Below are 22,174 nucleotides of genomic sequence, written 5' to 3' on the forward strand. Positions count from 1 at the left end.
TTTTTGTTTAGAGCCCTTACCGATTTCATGTTATAATAACATTTACCAATCACATCAATCACATATTAGAGAATCTGTTTTTATGTTATGTAATCCTAGTACATTGACATTCAATGCAATCAATAATGTGCTCTGGTGCTCTCTAAGTCTCTTCCAGGCAGGCAGCCGTCAGCTCCCAGATCGAAAAGCCTAGTTAATGATTAACTGACCAGTAAGATTTATTGTGTACAATGATGCAGTCAGGAAACATTTCCTTCTCGAGCCTCTCCGGGAAACACACAGTCTACAGAGACACACTCATGAGTGTCTAGGAGACACTCCCAGGCTCTCTGTCTGTTTACAGCTACCAGATCTACACTTCCAGCTGCCAGATGAATCAGACCATGCACACCTCACACAGCTCTCATCCCAGGTAAGTCTTTTTCTCTCTGGGCATAAACAGAGGGTCTATACCCTCTCCTCTACACACCACCCACTCACACACTACAGATGCTGATAGTATAGGTGTGGTTGGGTGTCTGGTACTTAGACTGTAAAGGTCTGGTAGCATGGGGTTGTGTGTATCTGGTACCCGGATTGTTTTCACAGTTAACTAGTTTGGGTACTTGGTATAGGGGGATGGGGTGTCTAGTATCTGGTTACTAGCTTTTTACCAACTAACTAAACTTGCACTGGGCAAATCACCATAAGATCCCAGTTTGACTGCAATATGCCATATGTGTATTGTCCTCTATAGACAATGTATAGATGTTGGACAAACTATCTACTGACTTCATTCAGTGTCAACTGCAACTATCAATAAGCAAAAAGTTGAACAGCTATGGTGGCTGCTAGTTTGTTAAATACATTGTTGCATGCCAATTTGAACCTTAACACAATGTAATTCATGTTATTCCCCCGTCTCCCCAATCTCCTCCTCCACCAGATGTGACCCTCTGCCTGAGGTCACAGTGGGTCAGGGTCACCTAGGATCGTCCACAGAACACACACAGGACCGAACATCCCTCAAACATGTGACCTACAGCAAGGTGAGGCCACACAGAAACACACACACACACACACACACACACACATACTGGGTCAATTACTGATGACCCCTAACATCTAAGAATGCTAGGGGGCAGGGTTCTAAGCCCTGACATGACAACCACTATAATCACACTGCAGTGTCAATCAACGCATGCCACAATGTCAATAATAATTTTTATATTAGAAAGCATCAATTGTAGTATAGCAAAGTTTTGACTGTCTGACTGTCTGGGGAATCAGGAGAAATAGTGGCCGTACTTTCCATAGTGCTAAAATCATTGCTGCTACAAAGACCAGCGTAATTACATTGTACTTTTGGTTAAATTCATAACAAAACATGGTTCTGTTGGACAGAGAAGTTGAGATGCTCTACCCATATGATTCCTGGTTATGTCGGAGTAATGTCACTGTCTTCGTTTGATATTGTTGTTAGTTGTTGAGATTACTGTTATTAACTGATAATAACTCTTACTCTTACAAATAACGATTACTGTTATTAACTGATAATAACACTTACTCTTACAAAAAATGATTACTGTTATTAATAATGCTTAGAAGAGAGGCAGTCTGGAGGGAAGGAGAGGATGGTAGGTCTCCCTCCAGCTGGCAAGCTAACTTAGACCGTGATAATTTCCGAGCTGATATTTCCTTATGATGGGGTCCACTGAGGTCCATTTATAGGACCTTGGCCTCATCTTTTCCCTGGTGCTTGTTTCTGTTATTTCACTGCTATTCCAGAGGTGTGTATCTCATGTTCCTAAAAGCCACAGTATTTGCCAGTTTTAGACATGGGACCTGCCTTTCCAATCACTCTTTAGTGATCAATTAAGTGCAGAGAGATCAGAGAAACGGAAACCGGTGTTATAATTACCTATCTCTAACTGTACCAATGTATTCCTCTCTCTCCCAATAACTCCTCTCAGATCTGTCCATCCGCGGGCCACAGAGACTGGCTCTGCCCTGTATGTCTACAAACTGCCAGCTTCCCCGTAAAGACCAACTGTGGCCATCTCTTCTGTGGTAAGACAGTACCACGACCACCACAACCTGCACATGATCGGATTTATCTAAGGGCCAATAGAGACTTGTACAGATAGAAAGAGGTCTTTAGAGCCCAGAAGGTAGCGTATTAACATTTACATTACAAATTAAAGTACCATACAGACTGACTACAGCAGCAGGTCAGGTTGGATCTATTTAACTATTTTGTCTGTCCATCTGTCTGGCCAACGAAGCATCCGTGTTTCTATCCGTGTAACATGATGAGAGCCCCAAGACCTGTCTAGCCTGTGCCACACTAGTGACCCAGTGTGTGGCTCCCACCTGATGGAGATCACACACAGTCAGGCTTTTCACATTCACACACAGTCAGGCTTTTCACATTCACACACATCTCTCTCATTTGGCCAGAGTCATGAAGGCTCACTATGAAAACAGGAAAATAAGGAAGGATGTTTATGGCACGCGTGTGCAAACTCTCCCAAGGCCATCTATTGTCTAAAAGGGTCCTAGGATATGGTGACTATATGGAATTGTTATGACAACCTGGCTGTCAGTCTGGTCTTTGTCTTACTATCGTACCTAGGTCGAACAAAAATTGAAAATATCTGAAATACTTGAGGTGTGCTTGACTTGAGGTGTGCTTGACCCCGACTTCGTCGGGCTCAATAGAATCAACAAAATAGTCCCAAAAGTGCTAAACACAAGCTTGCTAAATCAAGAGAATTTCACACATTTTAAATACCTTTTCGAACCAGTTCGGTTTGCTATTTCTGAGTAAACAAAACTGTCTGTTTTGACAATAACCTCATTACAGAAGTGGCACAACAGTCATAGACAGCTACAGTTACCTTCAGAAGGTATTCACACCCCTTGACCTTTTCTACATTTTGTTGTACTACAGCCTGAATGTAAAATTGATTAAATTGAGATTTTGTGTCACTCGCCTACACACAATACCCCATAATGTCAAAGGGGAATTATGTTTTAAGAAATGTTTACAAATTAATGAAAAATGAAAAGTTGAAGTGTCTTGAGTCAATAAGTATTTAACCCCTTTGTTATGGCAAGCCTAAATAAGTTCAGTCGAACAGTGCATTTCAAACACAGATTCAACCACAAAGACCAGGGAGGTTTTCCAATGCCTCACAAAGAAGGGCACCTATTGGTAGGTGGGTAAAAAAAATCAGACATTGAATATACCTTTGAGTATGGTGAAGTTATTAATTACACTTTGGATGGTGTATAAATGCATCCAGTCACAACAAAGATACAGGCATCCTTCCTACTGTAACTCAGTTGCCGGAGAGGAATGAAACCGCTTAGGAATTTCACCATGAGGCCAATGGTGACATTAAAACAGTTACAGAGTTGAATGTCTGTTATTGGAGAAACTAAGGATGGATCAACAACATTGTAGTTACTGCACAATACTAACCTAAATGACAGAGTGAAAAGAAGGAAGCATGTACAGAATAAAAAATATTACAAAACATGTATCCTGTTTGCAATAAGGCACTAAAGTAAAACTGCAAAAATTGTGACAAAGAATACTGTAAAACAAACACAGCAAAGGAATATACATTTTGGCCTAAATGCAAAGCCTTATGTTTGAGGCAAATCCAACACCACATCACTGAGCAACTGGTGGTGGCTGCATCATGTTATGGGTATGCTTGTCATTGGCAAGGACTAGAGAGTTTTTTAGGATAAAAAATAAACGGAAAAGAGCTAAGCACAGGCAAAACCTGCTTCGGCCTTTGTTCCAACAGACACTGGGAGACAAATTCACCTTTCAGCCGGACAATAACCTAAAACACAAGGCTAAATATATGCTTACCAAAATGACATAGAATTTTCCTGAGTGGCCTAATAACAGTTTTGACTTCAATTGCCTTGAAAATCTATGGCAAGACTTGAAAATGGCTGTCTAGCAACAATTAACAACCAACTTGAGAGAGCTTGGACGGTGAGAAAAAAAATCTGTGATACATTTTGAATTCAGGCTATAACACAACAAAATGTAGAATAAATCAAAGTTTATGAATACTTTCTGTATATCAGTGGTGGGTTAAAATAGTGGTTGATAAGGATAGTAGCAACAGCCAATCTTCTCTCCCTCACCTAACCTTCACCATTGTCTGTGTCATCATCACATGACGTAATAATTACTCCACCTGACCTGCCCCACTTAACCCTGCCTTCCCCTCGGAGAGAGAAGGTGGGAGAGATAGGAGCTACACTTTACACCTAAACACCATCCAAGTGTGTGTTAATTCACAATCATGCCGTAGACAAGGTCATATTACTACATCAACAGCTTCTAATGCTGCTGTCAGCATTTTGCTCATTCCCGCATTCCGCCTCATGCACAATAATATAAACACACTACACTAGCGATATGACTATGTTTCCTTAATGGTGAATCGTTGTTTTGGGGGTAAAAATATGAATGAAAATATAAGTGATAGAGTACTTTATGTTACCTTGTTTCTCTGTCTGCAGCTCCCTGTCTGATCTCCTACTGGAGACATGGATCCTGGCTGGATGCCATAAGCTGCCCTCTGTGTAGACAAAAGGTAAGGAAGATACACTCAACTGTAGAAACAGCCATTATTAACAAGATATTACACTTGTTATCTGAAAAGAAAATGAGCATCATGTTCAAATCATCTATAAGTGATTTTTGTGAGCTTCACAATTAAATGTAGATACTTTTGGATGATTTAGACATGATGTGCAAAAAAATGCTGATATTGGTCCCATGACTTTAATGGGATTTGTGCCACAAATGTTAATACGTTAGCATTTGGAAACAGTGCCAGGAAAACTAAACCAAAGCATGGATTGATTTCATACCTTGTTGATCGACTGCTTCCAGGATCAGGAAACCAACATTCAATTTGACAATTTGGTGAACTATCCCTTTAAGTTGAATAAAAGTGATAAATGATGATTCAGAATGTAACTGGAATGGATTCTCTCTCTCTCTTAGGTCAAGGTCCTGTGTCGTCTGTTCAGTAAGGGTTGGTCAGACAGTAAAGAGAGGGAGGTTCTGGGAGAAATCACAGACTACAACAAACGCTACTCAGGAGCCCCTCGAAAGGTCAGTACCACACACAAAACCTTTCATAACCTTTACTAACATGCTACAACCACACTACAACCTAGTAACACACAAAACCTTGTCACATCCTTTATCAAACCATGCTACAACCACGCTACAACCTAGTAACACACAAACCTTGTCACATCCTTTATCAAACCATGCTACAACCACACTACAACCTAGTAACACACAAAACCTTGTCATATACTTTATTAAAACATGCTGCAACCACACTACAACCTAGTTCTACTAAGCTAACATATGGAATTGTTTTAAGATTGGTCATACCATGGAACAATTTGGTATTGGATTTAGCATTTTAGGACCCCTTTAGGTATAAAAATACACTGCTCAAAAAATTAAGGGAACACTTAAACAACACAAATTAGCTCCAAGTCAATCACACTTCTGTGAAATCAAACTGTCCACTTAGGAAGTAACACTGATTGACAATACATTTCCCTTGCTGTTGTGCAAATGGAATAGACAACAGGTGGAAATTATAGGCAATTAGCAAGACACCCCCAATAAAGGAGTGGTTCTGCAGGTGGGGACCACAGAACACTTCTCAGTTCCTATGCTTCCTGGCTGATGTTTTGGTCACTTTTGAATGCTGGCGGTGCTTTCACTCTAGTGGTAGCATGAGATGGAGTCTACAACCCACACAAGTGTCTCAGGTAGTGCAGCTCATCCAGGATGGCACATCAATGTGAGCTGTGGCAAGAAGGTTTGCTGTGTCTGTCAGCGTAGTGTCCAGAGCATGGAGGCACTACCAGGAGACAGGCCAGTACATCAGGAGAAGTGGAGGAGGCCGTAGGAGGGCAACAACCCAGCAGCAGGACCGCTACCTCCGCCTTTGTGCAAGGAGGAGCACTGCCAGAGCCCTGCAAAATGACCTCCAGCAGGCCACAAATGTGCATGTGTCTGCTCAAACGGTCAGAAACAGACTCCATGAGGGTGGAATGAGGTCCCGATGTCCACAGGTGGGGGTTGTGCTTACAGCCCAACACCATGCAGGACGTTTGGCATTCGCCACTGGTGCCCTGTGCTCTTCACAGATGAAAGCAGGTTCACACTGAGCACATGACAGACGTGACAGAGTCTGGAGATGCCGTGGAGAACGTTCTGCTGCCTGCAACATCCTCCAGCATGACCGGTTTGTTGGTGGGTCAGTCATGGTGTGGGGTGGGGTGGCATTTCTTTGTGGGGCCGCACAGCCCTCCATGTGCTCGCCAGAGGTAGCCTGACTGCCATTAGGTACCGAGATGAGATCCTCAGACCCCTTGGGAGACCATATGCTGGTGCGGTTGGCCCTGGGTTCCTCCTAATGCAAGACAATGCTAGACCTCATGTGGCTGGAGTGTGTCAACAGTTCCTGCAAGAGGAAGGCATTGATGCTATGGACTGGCCCACCCATTCCCCAGACCTGAATCCAATTGAGCACATCTGGGACATCATGTCGCGCTCCATCCACCAACAGACTGTTGCACCATAGACTGTCCAGGAGTTGGCGAATGCTTTAGTCCAGGTCTGGGAGAACCCTCAGGAGACCATCCGCCACCTCATCAGGAGCATGCCCAGGCATTGTAGGGAGGTCATACAGGCACGTGGAGGCCACACACACTACTGAGCCTCATTTTGACTTGTTTTAAGGACATTACATCAAAGTTGGATCAGCCTGTAGTGTGGTATTCCACTTTAATTTTGAGTGTGACTCCAAATCCAGACCTCCATGGGTTGATAAATTTGATTTCCATTGATAATTTTTGTGTGATTTTGTTGTCATTCAACTATGTAAAGAACTATTTAATAAGAATATTTTCATTCATTCAGATCTAGGATGTGTTATTTTAGTGTTCCCTTTATGTTCTTGAGCAGTGTATATATATAAAAAATGATTTGATAAAATATTTAATTTGGCCATTTCTACTATAGCCCATAGAAAAGCATTGAACAACACATTCATAACTGGAAAAAAGGAATACGGTTTTGAAGTGTCTGTCATATTTAGGATATATATATCCATACTTCCATTCATTTGTATGGGTAACCTTTAGATGGGTCCCGTGACATCCGTGGGGGGAGAAGACCATCAAGTTCGTGAGTCTCCCCTTTCCACATAGCGGTCATATTATTTTGTTGACCAAACCATTCAGAAGACCGATTTTCGGGATATCTCATGGTCTGACAAACACCTCTGCAGCTCGGCCACCTTCCACAGCAGATGTGGTGGATGAGACTCAGCCCACGCAACAACAACAACAAAAAACATATCTCTAGCTTAAATTGACAGATTTTGATGTTTATTTTTTTTAAATGTTACTTAGATTGACACACTGGTGCATCAATAGACTCTTAAGTTCGCAACTCCCCAACACTGTATACTACAATACAAATATTATTGATCTACAATATATGTTCTTAACCTTGGCCAACATGGGCTTGGGAGGCTCACAGTGATATTGGTATCTACAGTTCTCCACCTATTATCAAATTTCAAACGCAAAACCTCTTGTATTCCTCAAAATGTATGCTTTGAACATGAATGCACTCTGCATATGGACAAATGTGTAGAATTGCAGAAAATTAGCTTGAAGACATACATTTTTTCTCTTCAATGCCAAGAGAAGGGCCTTTCAAATGTTTTTCACTGGGCCCAAGACTTGGTTCGCCCAGTCATGCACTGAAGACGTTGAAGTAAAACTCCTCCAACCATTTTTAAATCGCTGATGAATTTGCAAAAGGGATCCCAGCCACAAAAAGTTTGGGAACACCTGCTCTACTGAACAAGAGCCCTATCTCTCTGTCCCACCTGAAGCCAGGCGAGGTGACCGTGGCACCCTCTACTCACACCTGTGCCCGTTTGTCTTCTCCCTTAGGTGACAGACTACCTGTGTGACACACCCCTGTTCCTGCAGCTGCTAATCCGCCGCCTGGGCACCATGGGGGGGCTAGTGTGCCTCTTCTTCCTCCGGGTGGCACTTTGCTGCCTTGGGACTGTGGTGTCCCTCGCCTCACCCCCCCTGGACACTCCACCCTCCATGCCTGACCTCCTGGGGGTCCTGGATGACCTGGTGGTGGTCTTCCTGCTGCTCATCTGTGTTATCAATATCAACCAGCAGATGGCACCAGATAGTGCGAACTCCTCAGCTCACACAGGGGGTAGGCCTGTTCAGTAACTCTCTGTAGAGCGAGCAGCAGAAATGATGGCCAGCAGTGATTTAGCTTTCATTTCAACAGGAGATCTCCAGGTGACTAACCTCTTTTTTGAGAGACCGAGCAAGAAGTCAGCAGTGTATGTCTGCTGGTTTGCATCCTGGGGTTATTAGCAGGTGTATTCACTAGGAACCAAACAGTGAGCGATCTCACTGAATTTGTCAAAGAAACTCATTTTGGTTGTAAAACATTTTGGACTAATGATTACACCCCAGGTGTTGGACTCACTGTACCACAAGCAGAGGTTTACAGTCTAACAGTAAGTCTAACCAGGGGCTCAGTTTTTGCATGGCTGAATGCATAAAGTGTCACACCTAGCCTTCTCTCCTTCATGACCACTGATCTGATGAAAGCAACATGGTGGAACTTACAAATCGTCTCTCCTCCTCCAGTGGGTATGTTTAATGGAATGTGTTGAATGTTTTTTATGCAGCATTTGAGGTTCATTGTCTGATATTTTCAGATTTTTGTGTCGTGTTTCTTTCTACAGTACCTGTTGCTAGTGTTTCAACATATAGGGAACTTTCAATAAATTCCCTGGTTTTCCCAGAATCTCAGTTGTGGGGGGTTCCTGGAATCAGGAGGGAATAAGCAGGAAATCCAGAATCCTCCAAACAGAATGTGTAGAAAAAAACAAGGAATTTATTTAAAGTTCCTGGAAATGTCCAACCCTACCCGTAGCCTTTATTTTGGTGTCCGTGTTACTGTTATCAATGCCCTTCAGTGGTTCAATAAAACTTGGGTCTGTTCAGGGGGGGCGCAGATTAAATGTAGACCTATTATATTGTACCCTGCTGTTTCTCAGTGGAACTGTAAATACTTGATGTGAATACTTGTAAAATGCTATAAATGGTGTATTTATTGTTCTGAAAGTTAGTTATTTGTCCTTACTGAACAGGGAGTAGATGCTGAGGCCAATAACTCTTTTCCAGATGAGCCCTGTTTAGCACAACAATACACATGCAAATACAATATAGACATTAAACTACACATTATCCTTGTATCAATTATTCCATCTCCACATTTTGAAATGTATTTAATTAGTTCTCAGTTTGATAGAAAAATAACAGTTCATAAACAGTTTGGATTTGTCAGTAAATTACAAAATGTTCAATATAATTGAACAGTATCAGTGATAAACAGAGAACCAATCAAACTATCTGTTAGTAGTAGCGTGACCTTCGGAATGTTAAAGACAGCTCAAGTGATTGATCAGACACTTTTGACCATGGTGCAGTGATTGGTGGGCTTTATTTCAGCATTGATTCTCTGGAATGCAAATACTTTTCAGTTTGAGAAAATACTATTTTAAGTACCAATAACATAAAGACTGATTTCAACAGAGTAACAGTGTTCAGTTAAAACAGAACAGTGAATAACATGTAGTGGTGTGGGGAAGTAATGGGAATGTTTCTGACCATTTTAGCAGTGAAACTGACTTCCAAGCCAAATTTTGATTTCCACAGTTGGACTACAGTGCGAAAGAGCTGTGTTGTCTAGCTAGCTCCCTCACTGTTGATGACTACACCAGGCAGCAGCATTAGTAAACATGCGTAGCCAGGGAGAGGTGGTGCTGAGGGACCTCTGGAGCTCCCTGGGGGCCCATGGCCACTGCCAGCCAAAGGTACAGCGCTCCGGGTGGGGCATCATGGCCAGGTGGCGCCCATCCCTGGAGGTCAGCCCCGCTAGGCCCTGGGGAGAGCCGTTAGGGTTCTGGGGGTACACCTCAGTGGGTGCACCCGTGTCATCCAGGTAACGGAGGGGGGCGAGGCAGGAGGAGATGATACGCTGCTGAACCTGGGGGGAACGGAACTGAACCAGACCTGGAGAGAAGGAGAAGATGGAGAGTTGGATGATCCTTGGCGTTTGTGCATCAACATTTATCATGTCAATGTGAAAATTGCAATAGCTGTATATTAAGCTAGATAGGCTGAAGATTATTTTAAGACTGTACCTTCCCCATGAGCCACCCAGACGCCTAGGGCAGAGCCCTCCATGCCCCGGAGCCAGACTGAAGGAGAGGCCTTGATCCCTACACTGACGAACCGCGACTCAAACCTGCCGGATTGGTTATGGGTCAGGACCACATCAGACTCTGCAGAGACAAACACACAGCAAGAGGGTGAGTGGGACTGTCTGAGTGAACAGTACTCAAAAGACAGTCTTCAAATTAAATCGTTGTCTTGGTAAATCTCTCTTTGGGAAGAAAGTGTAATAAGTAGACACCAAAGCCAAACAGTTTGCCTACCACCTCCTCCCTCCTCCCCGACCCATCCCAGCAGGGCTAGGAGCTGACAGCCGTTGCAAACACCCAGACTCAGCGTATCGTCACGACGCCGGAATTGCTCAAACTCCGCTCTGGCCCGGGGGTTATAGGTCACTGTGGCAGCCCAGCCTATCAGGAGACAGATACACACAGGGTTAAAGAGAATATGCGTGTGTATGTGTACATGCTGTATGTGTGTGCATACCTTTAGCTGAGCCCAGGACGTCTGCGTAGCTGAATCCTCCTACAAACACCAGAGCCTTGAAGATGTCTAGAGTTAAAGAGCCTGAACACAGGTCCTGCATGGTCACATCCCATACCTAGACATAGACACAGAGAGAGAGGAGTCGCAAACAAATTAGGTGTGTGTGTGTGTGTGTATGTATGCCTGTGTGTGTGCATGTGTGCGCGGTACCTCAAAGCCAGCCATGTAGAGAGAGACGGCCATCTCTCTGTCTCCATTGCTGCCCTCCTCTCTGACCACAGCCACACGAGGCTGGCTTGCACCAAGACCGTTATTGCTGGGTTTCTCCATGGGATCAAAGGTGAGTTTGAAGTAGGGCTGTGTGCGTGTGGCTAGCCCCTCCTCTTCCTGCTGTACACATAACTGATTGGCCTGCAGGCGTTCAAGCTGGAAACTGGTGCCTTCCCACAATGCCCGGAGGCTGGGCAGACGGTCGCTCAGCACTTCCTGTCCGTCCACATGAACTTTGACCTGAGACAGGAAGAACAATGTTAACAACAAAAATAAACAACATCCCCCAAAAAGCATTGATATCAATGCATGATTTATGTGAGTTTGAGTCAAGTGCTCAATTCTATATTATAAACTGGGTATTTTGAGCCCTGAATGCTGATTGGCTGACAGCCGTGGTATATCAGACCATAATACCACGGGTATGACAAAACATGTATTTTTACTGCTCTAATTACGTTGCTAACCAGTTTATAATAGCAATAAGACTCTCCATGTTGCGTCATGCTTAAGAACAGCCCTTAGCCGTGGAATATTGGCCATATACCTGCCACACCCCCTCGGGCATTATTGCTCAAGTATCTAACAAAGGATTCTGCCCTATATGACCATCCAAGACAGACAATAGTGATATTAATAGTGTGTCAGTCTCACCATGGACTCTGGTCCGAAGCCTTGGGTGGTGCCGATGCGGTGACACTGTAGTCCAGCGCGAATGTACCTCTGACACACATTCTCCATGTCCCTCTCACACACCTCCACTACCAAGCCCAACTCCTCACTGAATAACACCTCCAGGACTATAGGACGAGTGGGGGAGGGACAGAAAGAGGAGAGGAAGGGTACATAGAGGTAGGAAGGGTAAGAGAGAGATCTGTGTTGTATATATTGCATATTGATATCTTCCTTACCTCCAAGGGGTTTAAATAAAGTTATAGAATGTTCTGTCCTACTGACCTCCAGCACCCAGAGAGGGCAGGTCCACCTCTATCCCACGATTCCCTGCGAACGCCATCTCCAGCAGACAGGAAATGAGCCCTCCGTCACTGATGTCATGTCCTGCACTCAGCAGGCGGTCTGCAACACACAACACACTACTGACCAGAATACACTGGTATGATACACTACCGACTAGAATACACTGGTATGATACACTACTGACTAGAATACACTGGTATGATACACTACCGACTAGAATACACTGGTATGATACACTCAACAGACAGAACAGTGACAGTATATAAGCCATACTGATATAAAGTGTGACTGACCATGTAGCAGGATCTGTGTGGTATTGAAGCAGGCAGTCAGTAGCTCCGGGTGGTCGAGGTCAGGTGAATGGTCACCTAACTGACCGTAACACTGGGCCAGAGCTGACCCTCCCAGTCTGTAGTGACCTGGAGTCACTGGAACCCATAGCAACACACCTGGAGAGGAGGAATGTGCGTATGTGTGTGGAAATCAACTCAGGAACAGGTTTAAATGTTGAGCTGTGTCAATATTGTGATGTGCAGTGTGTATGTGTCTGTTCAAGCGTGTGTGTGTGCATGTATGCGTGAGTAGCAAACCTTGGCCGCCAGGGTTCTCCAGGTCAGGGGTAACAGTAGCCGTGATGTCGGGACACACAGCATACACAGAGATGACCAGAGCACCTAGAGAAAGAGCAGATTTATACATAGCACACTGCCTGTCCCCCAAAACACACAGTGCCCTAAACACACAAACAAAGTACCTGGTGCTTTGACAGTCTCTGTCCCAACTCTAGCAGCCATGCTCAGTGAGTCCTTCCCTCCGTCGATGGCCACGCCCAGCTGACCCATGACATCACACATGGCCTGACATGCCTCCCAGAGACATGCCCCTTCACCAGGGAGCTTTGCCGCCCACATCCAGTTACCACTGCACTTTACATCCTGAGAACACACACTCAGCACTTAGCACAGAGAGACTGGTGCTGATGTTCGTTAAAAGTTTGTTTTCGGTCTTTCTGAAGGGCTCTGACTGTGGTCAATGCCATTGCACCCTAATTATCTCTGCTGTGGTCATTGAAATCATTGCATGCCTATAACTGTCTGTTCCTGCAGGGCTGTGATTCTAACCGTGCCCGTTATATTCTATTACCTTCAGGGCTGTGACTTCAGCAAACACCAGATTAGTCAGTGCTTCCCCCACAGCCATGCGAGCTCCCGCCGCCGGTGAAACCAGACCTTTGATTGGCTGTTCCCCGATTGCGGTCGCCGCCCCCTTCAGGCCGAATGGAGACAGAGAGACGACAGCGACATCAGCCAATGGGGTGTGGAGCGGACCAACGCACTGTTGCTGGGCAACCAGACCCGTAACGGACCGGTCCACCTGAGAAAGGGATGGAGATATAGAAGAGAGACAGATTAAGGTAGTGAGACAGAGAGAGAATACAGAATGAACTCAGAGCTTTTCTCTTTACAAAAACATTTTATTTATTAAATCTAACAGCCTTAATTTACTGTTTGTAATGTTTTTAACGTGAGGGTAAAACATTACTGAGATAGTGAAATCTCTAAAACACACACACACCTTGTTAGTTAGGTAGCGTTTGGAGGCGACGGCGGGCAGGCGTAGGACTCTGTCCAGGGCGTCTCTTACACCCAGCCCAGTGGGAAGAGACAGAGGCTTGAGGTCAGTTGTCATCCTCTCCATGACAAAGTCCTTCTGGGGCATCTTCCCCAGCACCCAGTCCAGGTGGAGGTCTACAGGACAGCGCCCTCTGTCTGTCTGGTCCTCTCCTTCACCACCACCCACATCATCGACAAGCACTATCTACACGTGGAGAGAGACCATTGTCAAAATCACTCACACCCCAAAGGAAAGGTGTGTGGTAAAATGACAGAAATGTGATTCAGTTGTGATTCCTCCCCATCTTCACCTTTCCATCTCCAGTGATGTTTCCAACAAAGTCAACGGGGCACTTCTCCCTCTGACACACCCTCTCCAGGAAGGAGCGATCTGACTGGCGGATGAGCATGGCGTTGCTCTCCTGGTACTCCGCCCCCCATAGCTCCAACACACTGAGGGTAGGGTCTCCTCTCTTAAACCTGCTGCAGTAGATCACAGCTCCTGCCGGCTCACACAGCTCCTTCAACACGTTACCTACAAAACAACTACATTAATCCAACACACAACCAATCCCTCCTCAGCTTCGTCACACACTCTTCTTACCATTTCCCCCTGCCCCCTGGTCATGTATACTACAGATGGGGTTTCCTCCCGCTCTCTCCAGACAGGCCCTGAGTGCCCGGTTCATCTTCTGTTCCATCTCAGCATCTCCTCTCTGCACCGCCCCCAGGTCTCTGGCACTGGAGTTATCACCCTGCACCTGGATAGAGGAGGCAGCCCCTCCTCCCACTCCGATCCTGTACACCGGACCCCCGATCTTCACCACCTCCATTCCTGACAAACAGTAGCACAAGTAATGTTTTTTACAGACTGGCATTAATTCTATGTTTAAAATAACCCTATAATGTCAATAAATGACCTAGTGGATTTCCACGTGTTGACCCCAACTTTACCACTAACCATACACCAATCAGCTCCAACCAAAGATCTAACCTTTCTCTGCCTGCTTCTTTTTCACATGCGCATCTTCGATGCAGCCCAGCCCTCCGCTGAACATGATTGGCTTGATCCACTCTCTCCTCTCCCCACTGGCCAGTCGCATGCCGAAGGACCGAGCAAAGCCTAGATGGAGACCGAAAGCAAGTTAACCTCCTGTGGTTTCAAAAAACATGTCATACTCATGAGGAACGGAAGGCTGGTTAAGTCTGAAATGGCACCCTATTCCCTATATAGTGCACTGCTATTGAAGTACTGCAGCAGCACTATATAAGGAATAGGGTGCAATTTCAGATGCTGCTGTTGTTTCCATCGTTCGTGTCTGTACCTGCCAGGACTGGTTCTCCAAACTTGTTGCCATAGTCTGACGCTCCATCACTGGCTCCGATGACCACCTGCAGGGGAGGGGCAAAGCTGGGGGGGTACTCCCACCCCTCCCCCTTACACTCCCATGGCAGGCTGTAACCTGGGGAGAGAGGAGAAGAATAGGTGGAGAGGGGTGAAGGATAGGGGGAGAGGGGAGGAGGATGGGGGAGATGGACATCTTTTACTCATGCAAGGTTTTCTGCCATTTCCATGATCCTCATGACAGACAGCAGCAGGTACAGACAGACATCTCTCCAGACACTCACCAGGTATGTGGAGGTTGCCAAAGCAGTATCCGGCGGTGCCAGCGACGACATGCCCTCCCTGCCCAGCACTCTGCACATCTCTGATACGCCCTCCTGTCCCCGTGGTGGCACCACTGAACGGAGCTACACCTGGGGTTAAATAAAGGAGGAGGAAGGCAGGGAGAGGGGAGGGATTTCAAAAATGTGTAAATATATGTACAGTGCCTTGCGAAAGTATTCGCCCCTTGAACTTTGCGAACTTTTGCCACATTTCAGGCTTCAAACATAAAGATATAAAACTATTTTTTTGTGAAGAATCAACAACAAGTGGGACACAATCATGAAGTGGAACGACATTTATTGGATATTTCAAACTTTTTTAACAAATCAAAAACTGAAAAATTGGGCTTGCAAAATTATTCAGCCCCTTTACTTTCAGTGCAGCAAACTCTCTCCAGAAGTTCAGTGAGGATCTCTGAATGATCCAATGTTGACCTAAATGACTAATGATGATAAATACAATCCACCTTTGTGTAATCAAGTCTCCGTATAAATGCACCTGCACTGTGATCGTCTCAGAGGTCCGTTAAAAGCGCAGAGAGCATCATGAAGAACAAGGAACACACCAGGCAGGTCCGAGATACTGTTGTGAAGAAGTTTAAAGCCGGATTTGGATACAAAAAGATTTCCCAAGCTTTAAACATCCCAAGGAGCACTGTGCAAACGATAATATTGAAATGGAAGGAGTATCAGACCACTGCAAATCTACCAAGACCTGGCCGTCCCTCTAAACCTTCAGCTCATACAAGGAGAAGACTGATCAGAGATGCAGCCAAGAGGCCCATGATCACTCTGGATGAACTGCAGAGATCTACAGCTGAGGTGGGAGACTCTGTCCATAGGACAACAATCAGTCGTATATTGCACAAATCTGGCCTTCATGGAAGAGTGGCAAGAAGAAAGCCATTTCTTAAAGATATCCATAAAAAGTGTCGTTTAAAGTTTGCCACAAGCCACCTGGGAGACACACCAAACATGTGGAAGAAGGTGCTCTGGTCAGATGAAACCAAAATTGAACCTTTTGGCAACAATGCAAAACGTTATGTTTGGCGTAAAAGCAACACAGCTCATCACCCTGAACACACCATACCCACTGTCAAACATGGTGGTGGCAGCATCATGGTTTGGGCCTGCTTTTCTTCAGCAGGGACAGGGAAGATGGTTAAAATTGATGGGAAGATGGATGGAGCCAAATACAGGACCATTCTGGAAGAAAACCTGATGGAGTCTGCAAAAGACCTGAGACTGGGACGGAGATTTGTCTTCCAACAAGACAATGATCCAAAACATAAAGCAAAATCTACAATGGAATGGTTCAAAAATAAACATATCCAGGTGTTAGAATGGCCAAGTCAAAGTCCAGACCTGAATCCAATCGAGAATCTGTGGAAAGAACTGAAAACTGCTGTTCACAAATGCTCTCCATCTAACCTCACTGAGCTCGAGCTGTTTTGCAAGGAGGAGTGGGAAAAAATTTCAGTCTCTTGATGTGCAAAACTGATAGAGACATACCAAGCGACTTACAGCTGTAATCGCAGCAAAAGGTGGCGCTACAAAGTATTAACTTAAGGGGGCTGAATAATTTGGCACGCCCAATTTTTCAGTTTTTGATTTGTTAAAAAAAGTTTGAAATATCCAATAAATGTCGTTCCACTTCATGATTGTGTCCCACTTGTTGATTCTTCACAAAAAAATACAGTTTTATATCTTTATGTTTGAAGCCTGAAATGTGGCAGAAGGTCGCAAAGTTCAAGGGGGCCGAATACTTTCGCAAGGCACTGTATAAAATAACTGTAACATGCTCCTGGCCTGGATGTGTGAGTGTGTGCATGTTCTCACCAGTTGGGAAGTTGTGTGTCTCCGCAGTGAAGATGACATGTCTTTCAGAGAGTCTCAACTCGTAGGCACTGGCCTGGCATGGGTCTCTGGGGTACACACATTCCACTTCCATCCCCTTTATACCACTACACAAACACACACATACACACTATGGAATTGTAAAATGTGGAAAGAAAACAAAATCTCTATCGTGTGACATATTGTAAAAGCATCCTTCTATACACCATCTCTCCTACCTGCTGTTGTCACAGAACTGGATTACGTTGTTCTGGTTGCTATGACGCTGGGTGTCCATGATGAGGCTAAACAGAGTGTCCTTCTGCTCATGTCCATCAATCACCATACGTCCCCGGAAGAACCAATGACGACTGTGCTCACTGAGGGAGGGCGGCACAGAGACAGAAAATGCAAAAAGTTACCCCCAGAAGCAAAACATGAATAAAACAAAGGAAGATTAAAGAGTACACCATCAACAAAACACACCTACCTGTTGGACTGGGCAAGGTCGAAACACTCCACACTGGTAGGGTTCCTCTTCACTCTCTGGAACAATGACGTGTAGTAGTCCAGATCCCACGAGTCAAAGGCCAGACCTACAAACACACACACTTGAATATGTTATTTGGATCAACAATGAAACACATCAGATGAAACAGGGAGCTCACGTCCTCAAGGCGGTTCACATTAACACAATTCTAAAAATGAGAAACTAACAGTGATCAAGGGAAGGCTGTTCATGTGGGTGAGTTTACTATTCAGTCACTCCACAGACTCCTCAAAGTATGAAGGATTGAATTTATCACACACACACTGATATTGCAAACAGTTAAATCACTGCGCACAGAGCATGCTTTAATCTAATTACACAAACACAAAGTGTGCCTTAGTGTAATTACAGACACAAGCTAATCAATGACACTGTCAGTCCTGTGACTTCAACCATCTATGTCATTAGATTATATGTCATGTGACAAAGTAGGCCTATCCACATAAGGGGAAGGACTGGTGAAAGAGAGGGGGAGGGAAAAGGAAAGGTTAGCAAGGACAACAAGAGATAGCCAACATAAGAAGAAGAGTGAGAAAAGAAAGAACGGTAGACAGGAAGGAACCGATCGAAGACCTGATGAGATATCTAACATTAACAGGTGGTACTTACCCAGCTCATCGTTAGCAGTCTCCAGGGCAGCTCGTCCTTTCTCCAGGATGTCTACCTCAAACACTTCCTGTGGTTTGGTTGCCACAGTGAAGGAGGAGATGGGATGTGTGTAAACACACTCAGTCATACTGTCATAGAGACTGCTGACCAGTCTCTCCACTTCTCCATCCAACACTGTCTCACTCTGTCCATCCTTGGGCTGGCAAGAGAAAGAGACAGGAAAGTTAGAATTGATCCAGTTGTCCCCTTGTGCAACATGGCAGCCTGAGGAAATGCACCTAAATTGTGTGCGTCTGTATTTGTGTACTTGTATCAGCAGTCTTCTGGACAGCTCCACTCTGGTGACGTTGGTCAGTCCAGCACTTTGACAGATGGACACAGCGTTAGTGGACCATGCTGTTGAAAAGTTCAACCTACAGGGGGCAGCACAAACAAAACATCAATCGTGGGACGCAAGGGTTGATTTGAGCATTTCAAATCAATTTGTGTGTCCGAGTGTGTGTACCTAGGTCCGATCTCCACTAGTGTTCCTCCCTCTCCCTCTGTCAGGTATGGTGTGTCAGACAGCTGTTCTGTCTGCAGAGTGGGGCGGAACAGCCACAGCAGCACCTCCCTCTGCTCTACACTAAGAGACTCAGCACCTAGGGGAGTAAGGGGAGGGATATGAGGAGAATTAGAGAGCCTAAAATTCACTGAAGACACTTTTCCCCCCTCTTCATTTAACTAGGAAGTCAGTTAAGAACAAATTAATATTTATAATGACGACCTACCAGGAGGCAAAAGGCCTCTTGCAGGGACAGGGGATAAAAATGAAAAGTAAAAATAACAACACGACACAGAGAGACCTAAGACAACACAGAATGGCAACAACACAGCAGCAGCACAAACATGGTAGAAACGTTGTTAGGAACAGACAACAGCACATCACGCGAAGCAGCCACAACTGCCAGTAAGTGTCCATGATTGAGTCTTTGGATAGAGATAAGAGACAGAGATAAAACTGTCCAGACGCTAGCTGCAGCGAACTGAAAGAGACCCAGGGATGTGAGCGCTTTGGGGACCTTTAACAGAATGTGACTGGCAGAAGAGATGTTGTATGTGGAGGATGAGGGTTGCAGTTGATCTCTCAGCTAGGGAGGGTTGAAGTCTAAGAGTTTCTTTTTTTAATAAGAATTAACCAGTGGGTCTTGATTTGGGTATACCGAGAGTTTACAGAGGAGTATAGAGTGCAGTGGTGTGTCCTTTAAGGAGCATTGGTGGCAAATCTGATGGCCGAATAGTAAAGAACATCTAACTGCTCGAGAGCACCCTTACCTGTTGATCTACAGTACCCGTCAAAAGTTTGGACACAACTACTCATCTTATTTAAGGGTTTTTATTGTCTACACTGTAGAATAATAGTTTAGACAAACTATGAAATAACACATGGAACCATGTAGTAACCAAAGTGTTAAACAATTGAGATGGTTTGGGATGAGTTGGACCGCAGAGTGAAGGAAAAGCAGCCAACAACTGCTCAGCATATCTTGGAACTCCTTCAGGACTTTTGGAAAAACAGTCCAGGTGAAGCTGGTTGAGAGAATGTCAAGAGTGAGCAAAGCTGCCATCAAGGCAAAGGGTGGCTACTTTGAAGAATCACAAATATAAAATATATTTTGATTTGTTTAACACCTTTTTGGTTACTACATGATTCCATGTGTTATTTCAATGTTTTCATGTCTTCAGTATTATTCTACAATGTAGAAAATAGTTTTAAAAAATAATAAAGAACCCCTTGAATGAGTAGGTGTTTATCTAAACTATTTAAGATACATCTCTGTAATCTAGCATGGGTAGGATGGTCATCTGAATCGGGGTTAGCTTGGCAGTAACAAACACATCATGAACATTAGGTAGTGTGTGAGGATGGTTTATTCTCCAGTTCTTTCAACATTGTCCAGAACTTCTTGGGATTAAACCCACAGAGAGAACTGCTCCTTAAAGTAACTAACTTTGGCCTTCCGGATAGCCTGAGCGCATGTATTTCTTACTTGCCTGAACAATTTGGGTGCATCTTTCACTCATATACATTATGCACAAACACACTCACCTGTCAGCTCGACATTGTAGCAGAGCTCACTGGTGATTGACAGCTGGGAGTGAAGCTGAGCAGCAGTCTGTAAGACCCACCCCCTCTCAGCCTCCTTACTGTAGAACCTCACTACTGCCATAACTAGAGAAGGGGAGATGAGTGGATAATTGTTTTTTTCTTCTTCCCAAAACCCAATGGTGTCATAGCACATATGTTACCATGCACATGTTGGAGGCCACATGACAAGAGTAATTTAACACTAACCATCTTTAAATCAAACACAATCATTATAATCAATCAATAATCTATAAGAACCGACTCCAGATCTGTCCCTGTGTTGACCTTTGACCTGATTATGCCCTGGACAGAGGTCAACTCTGCAGCCAGAACAGAGTGTGTTGTGTTTTTGTGACACTGTAGTCAGTCTGTCAGCTAAACACAGGAAATTATACAAACATACATATTGGAGCCAGATCAAATACGTGTCTGTCAGTGTAGCCTAACTGTTGGCTTATCGGTGTGGGTTGGTACACACTGCACTTTGGGTTCTAAAGATGTCTCAATGCTCTCACCCTCAACGGAATGTTTACTGTAGCATTTGAGGTCCACTGATACTTTCACGTATGAATATAGTGCTGAGAAAAGGCAGCCTAGTTGTTCAGCTAAACTTGCAGTCATTTTCTATGCAGGGAAGCCTAGTGGTTAGAGCGTTGGACTAGTAACCGGAAGAGTTCAAACCCCCGAGCTGACAAGGTACAAATCTGTTGTTCTGCCCCTGAACAGCCAGTTAACCCACTGTTCCTAGGCCGTCATTGAAAATAAGAATTTGTTCTTAACTGACTAGCCTAGTTAAATAAAGGTAAAATAAATTGACAAATCTGCCCCAACTGTTACTAGGTTATAACAAGGTTAGAGGATGTGTGCTTGACAGAAATACAGAGTAGAACGAGGGTAGCTAAGTGGATATGGATCATGAGGCCGATTCCAATCCCACTCCTCTCTATACAGTGCATTCATTAAGTCAGGACATGGGTCAACTTTATAATTTGCGTGTTGCATCACAAGGCATGCAGCTCGGGTTCGAGCAGGGCTATTTCGTTAACTGATAAAAGTGTCCTCCATATGAAAATAATGCTTTGTTAGATATGATAGCAATTTAGCCAGCGATATTGTAATCAATTTGGTTAGCTAAGTATCTAACAAAATAAAATAACAATCAAACTCGGATTTGATCGTTTAGGCAAAACATGAACTAGTAAGAGAACGTGGCACATGAGTTTTCTACTTCCTGCAACAATAGATCGTACACAAGATATAACACGGCATCAAATCTAAACTTTGAAAGCGTAAGGTAAGTTACATACGAAGTTGCTAGCTACAGTAACGTTAGCTAGCTAGCTTTAATTAATCAGATAGCTGGATAATTCAATACGAATAGTTCACTAGCTAGTAGTTAGCTACAACGAGTAAAATGCATAAAACATTCTTAGCAAAAGGCTGCTTACCTTCCAAGTCCAAAAGTAGCTATTCTTCTGAATGGCTGATCCGCAGAGACCACAAATTGAAGAGCACCCCACGTGTGTGAAGGCGCACCAAACTCTCCACCACACAGCCACGATGAGAAGACGACGCATGCGTGCTTCTGGTGTAAACTTTTGGTATGATCCTGATTGTACATTTTCTTTTAAACGTTTGTAATTCCCTTCGTGAAAATTAGGAAGAAGCCCATGAAAATGATAAATGAATACAGCTTGT

General features: G+C 44.4%; 2 protein-coding genes across 2 annotated transcripts; one reads left to right on the forward strand and one right to left on the reverse strand.

The window, feature by feature from the left end:
• Nucleotides 1-237: 237 nt before the first annotated feature.
• Nucleotides 238-9,225, forward strand: si:dkey-183n20.15 (RING-HC_RNF170 domain-containing protein). The gene is made up of 6 exons (XM_064935481.1): nt 238-412; nt 926-1,028; nt 1,953-2,049; nt 4,534-4,607; nt 5,024-5,134; nt 8,017-9,225. The coding sequence occupies exons 1-6, from the start codon at nt 372-374 to the stop codon at nt 8,314-8,316; spliced, it is 726 nt and encodes a 241-aa protein (XP_064791553.1). The 5' UTR covers nt 238-371; the 3' UTR covers nt 8,317-9,225.
• Nucleotides 9,226-9,372: 147 nt separating this feature from the next.
• pfas (phosphoribosylformylglycinamidine synthase) lies at nt 9,373-22,036 on the reverse strand. Its single transcript, XM_064935478.1, has 25 exons — nt 21,925-22,036; nt 20,438-20,560; nt 18,854-18,989; nt 18,656-18,761; nt 18,349-18,547; nt 17,680-17,785; nt 17,429-17,569; nt 17,193-17,317; nt 15,315-15,443; nt 15,011-15,148; nt 14,680-14,808; nt 14,290-14,520; nt 13,997-14,220; nt 13,648-13,890; nt 13,216-13,446; nt 12,827-13,007; nt 12,663-12,746; nt 12,366-12,521; nt 12,052-12,171; nt 11,749-11,894; nt 11,035-11,334; nt 10,825-10,939; nt 10,602-10,748; nt 10,308-10,448; nt 9,373-10,176 (listed from the first exon to the last, which is right to left on the reverse strand). The coding sequence occupies exons 2-25, from the start codon at nt 20,556-20,558 to the stop codon at nt 9,863-9,865; spliced, it is 3,963 nt and encodes a 1,320-aa protein (XP_064791550.1). The 5' UTR covers nt 20,559-20,560; nt 21,925-22,036; the 3' UTR covers nt 9,373-9,862.
• Nucleotides 22,037-22,174: the final 138 nt, after the last annotated feature.

This window comes from Oncorhynchus masou, chromosome 24 (assembly GCF_036934945.1).
Source record: "Oncorhynchus masou masou isolate Uvic2021 chromosome 24, UVic_Omas_1.1, whole genome shotgun sequence".
Lineage (NCBI taxonomy): Eukaryota > Metazoa > Chordata > Actinopteri > Salmoniformes > Salmonidae > Oncorhynchus > Oncorhynchus masou.